Source organism: Myotis davidii, unplaced genomic scaffold (assembly GCF_000327345.1).
Source record: "Myotis davidii unplaced genomic scaffold, ASM32734v1 scaffold1527, whole genome shotgun sequence".
Classification (NCBI taxonomy): domain Eukaryota; kingdom Metazoa; phylum Chordata; class Mammalia; order Chiroptera; family Vespertilionidae; genus Myotis; species Myotis davidii.
Window position 1 is genome coordinate 500,795 of NW_006298269.1, and position 3,294 is coordinate 504,088.

The window sequence follows — 3,294 nt, forward strand, 5'->3', positions numbered from 1 at the left end:
AAAATACATAAAATAAAAGGGCAGCGGTCTGTCTGAGATATCCTCTTTCAAAGCAGAGGACACAGAGCAAGCACCTGAAGCTCTGTATGCCTTTCAGAGAGTTATTCTGAGGCCTGAAGAAAGAGCAGAGGGACCTGGTGGGATATGCAAATTTCAGTTGCGAACTGCAGTTCCAGATGCACCCTTCCAGGACAAATTTGTCTTGCGGTTTTAAGAAAAAGTCACCTAGCTGGCTGTGAATATGGATCTTTGGAGCTCAGGTTAATTTATTTCTGTTTTAATAAATACTAAATTCAAATAGTTGAAAATCCGAAAATTATATAAAGGATGTACCATCCAAGTCTACCTCCCCCACCTCTTCCCAGCCACCCAGCTCACCTCCTTGGAGGTGGGCAATGTACCAGTTTAGGGTCACATGGATCTTCCTCTCAAGCTACTCTCCCTTCTCAAAGGTGTGGGCTTCTGGCAAAAGGGTTCCTTCCGTAACCTCGGCACGGGTTCTGCTTTTCCACAGGATTCTCTTTGGGCAGCGCCCGTACTGGTGGGTCCTGGACACGGACTACTACAGCAATACCTCTGCACCACTGATCAAGCAGTTCCCTGTCACCTGTGAGACTGGACCAGGTAAGAGTCCCACCCTCTGCACAGACGGGAGCTGGGCGCACCTTGCTCATGTGGACACCTATTAGCATTCGTTGTGGGTGAAGCTGTCTTTGAGGGGACATGAGGAGAGCCATTGCTTCCCGCGTTTTCTCAGGGTCTTCAATTTGATACAATTCCATTTTATTGATCTCAAGAAGGCCTTCCTGCATCTCATCTTGCTGCTGCTTTGGAAATCTGCCTGATGTTTCCAGAACCTTAATTACTAACCCAGAGAGGCAAGCACGCTCACGGGCAATGGGCTCATGAGAGTAAGTGTGCAATGGCCCTTTGCCAGGGAAAGGTTAAGCTCTAGAGGCCTGGTGCCCTGGCTGTCCTTCCCAGAGGCCTGGTCTGGCAGCTGTGTCCTCCTGAGCTGACCTATCAAGCCCACCACCTGCCAGTATTTGGCTAATTACAGCCATACTGCTATTGCTCCATCAAATGACAGCTTTTGTTTTTTAGTAGGTAATCAGAATATGCAAACCCTTCACTCATCTTAAGTCTCCCTTACCCTTAGGAAGGGTGCTGGCATTCTGTCCTCAGGGACCCTCCCCCTAACCCCCAAACTAGGGCATGGCCCATAGTTATTTATTCTTACAAACCCATTGTTCACTTCAGACCATATGCATTCATTCAGATGTTATTTATTGAACACCTACTCTGTGCCAGACACTTTTTTAGGAACTTGGAATACCTCAGGGAATAAAACAAAAATCTCTGCTCTCATGGAGCTATTTGAATGGTGTGTGTGTGTGTGTGTGTGTGTAACACACAAGTAAAATGTATAGAATATTGGAAGATGATAATTTAGAAGAGGAAGGAGAAGGAGGAAGTAGAGGGGAGGAGGAGAACAGAAAAGACAAGGCACCCTAGCTGGTTTGGCTCAGTGGATAGAGCATCAGCCTGCAAACTAAAGGGTCCCAGGTTCGATTCCAGCCAAGGGCACATACCTAGGTTGCGAGCTCCCCCAGTCGGGGTGGGGTGCAGAGGGCAGCTGGTCAATGATTTCCTCTCATCATTGATGTTTCTATATCTCTCTCCCTCTCCCTTCCTCTCTGAAATCAATAAAAATATATTTTAAAAAAAGAAAAGAAAAGGCTTTGCCTATGGGGTTCCCTGGAAAGCAGACTCAGATAGAGATCAGCATGCAGGAGTTTTCCTACTCTCAGGAGCAACACTGATGGAAGGAAGACTAAAGCCAACAGGGCAGAAGGAGAAGTCTAGTGGTGATTCAGCCTCAGCCAACTCCACAGGGAGCTCTGAAGCTGAGGAAGGCCCTTAAGAGTTGCCTGAATTGAGTCAAGAGGAGCAGGCCCTTATATTTCCATGTAGACCAGTGACTGGGTACAGGCCAGCCCCAGGACGAGGGTAATCCTGATCAAAATGGCTCTCTCAGCCAGAGAAGGCGGAGAGCTAAGTCATCTGTGATCACACTCTCAACAGCTGGAAGAATAAGTCCTTCTGTCCAGAAAGGGATCTGAGTGGAGGCTGGCATACCTCAGGACCCTCTATGTCTCAGAGTAGAGGGATCAGGAATAGAGACCGGTTGCAGAATTAAATAGTGTGATCAAGGTAATACTCATTGAGAAGTTGAGATCTGAGCAAAAACTTGAAGGAGGCAAGGGAATTAGCCAGTAAATTTCTGGAGGAAGGGTTGTGTGACCAGAAAGACCAACAATGCCACGACCCTGAGGGGGGAGCATGTTTACAGGAAAGCAATGAGGCAGGCATGCGTGGACAGAGGGCACAGAGTGGAAGAGAGGTTATGGAGGGCTAATTAGATCCTTTGTGTAATCTCTAGACTGTATATAAGATCTGGGCCTTCTCTGGTTTTGCTCATCACTATACTCCCAGAGCCTAGCATAGTGCTGGGCCTGCAATAGGAGCTCAATAGAGACTTGTTAAATAGGTGACTAAATGGATACATGAATGGATGGCATGATGGGTGGATGAATGGAAAGATGGATGGGTAGATGACACCCCCTAGCAGTCTCTGGGGTGGAGACTTTCACCTTTAGTTCATTCATTCATCTCTTTCCTGCCCTTTAGGGAGTCCCTCCGGTCATGCCATGGGTACAGCAGGTGTTTACTATGTGATGGTCACATCCACCCTCTCTATCTTTCGGGGAAAGAAAAAGCCCACTTTCGGATTTAGGTAAGAACTCAGCCCTGGGTGTGGGTGGTGGAGAGCAGGGGATGGCTTTCTCTGTAGCTGACACACCACTTGCTCTTCCTCACATCCCCCTAGCAGCCCATCCCACACTTTGGGTTGGTACTGATAAGAGCTGCAGCATGTCTGCCGAGCGTGAAGATTAGAGTCACAGAATGTTAGGGCTGGAAGAGACCCACAAGGGCACACCCTCATTTTACAGATAAGGAAACATGGTAAAGGGACTTCTTGAGATCAGGTAGTTAGGTAGTGGCAGGATTTAAACAAAGACCCATTTCTGTACCAGCCATAGAGTCTACCCATCTGCATTAAAATGAACAGAGAAATGTAAGACATTCCTACTACAGGGAATTCTGGGTATGCGGCCATTGTGCAAATACATTCTCATACACCAGGGCTCACCGCGTGCCACAGGCATCTTTGAGCTTGTGCAGACAGGCATTAATTTACAATGATTCCACTGATGAACTAAGTTTGCCAGG

General features: G+C 47.4%; 1 protein-coding gene across 2 annotated transcripts in view; it reads left to right on the forward strand.

Annotated features, from left to right (window-relative positions):
• The window catches only part of G6PC (glucose-6-phosphatase, catalytic subunit), an 8,683-nt gene that overhangs the window by 2,315 nt on the left and 3,074 nt on the right, over window positions 1–3,294 (forward strand). For both annotated transcript variants that reach the window (XM_015570562.1, XM_015570563.1), the window contains exons 2-3: window positions 515–624; window positions 2,692–2,797. In XM_015570562.1, coding sequence (XP_015426048.1) covers window positions 515–624; window positions 2,692–2,797 — 216 coding nt within the window. The remainder of the gene's footprint in view (window positions 1–514; window positions 625–2,691; window positions 2,798–3,294) is intronic.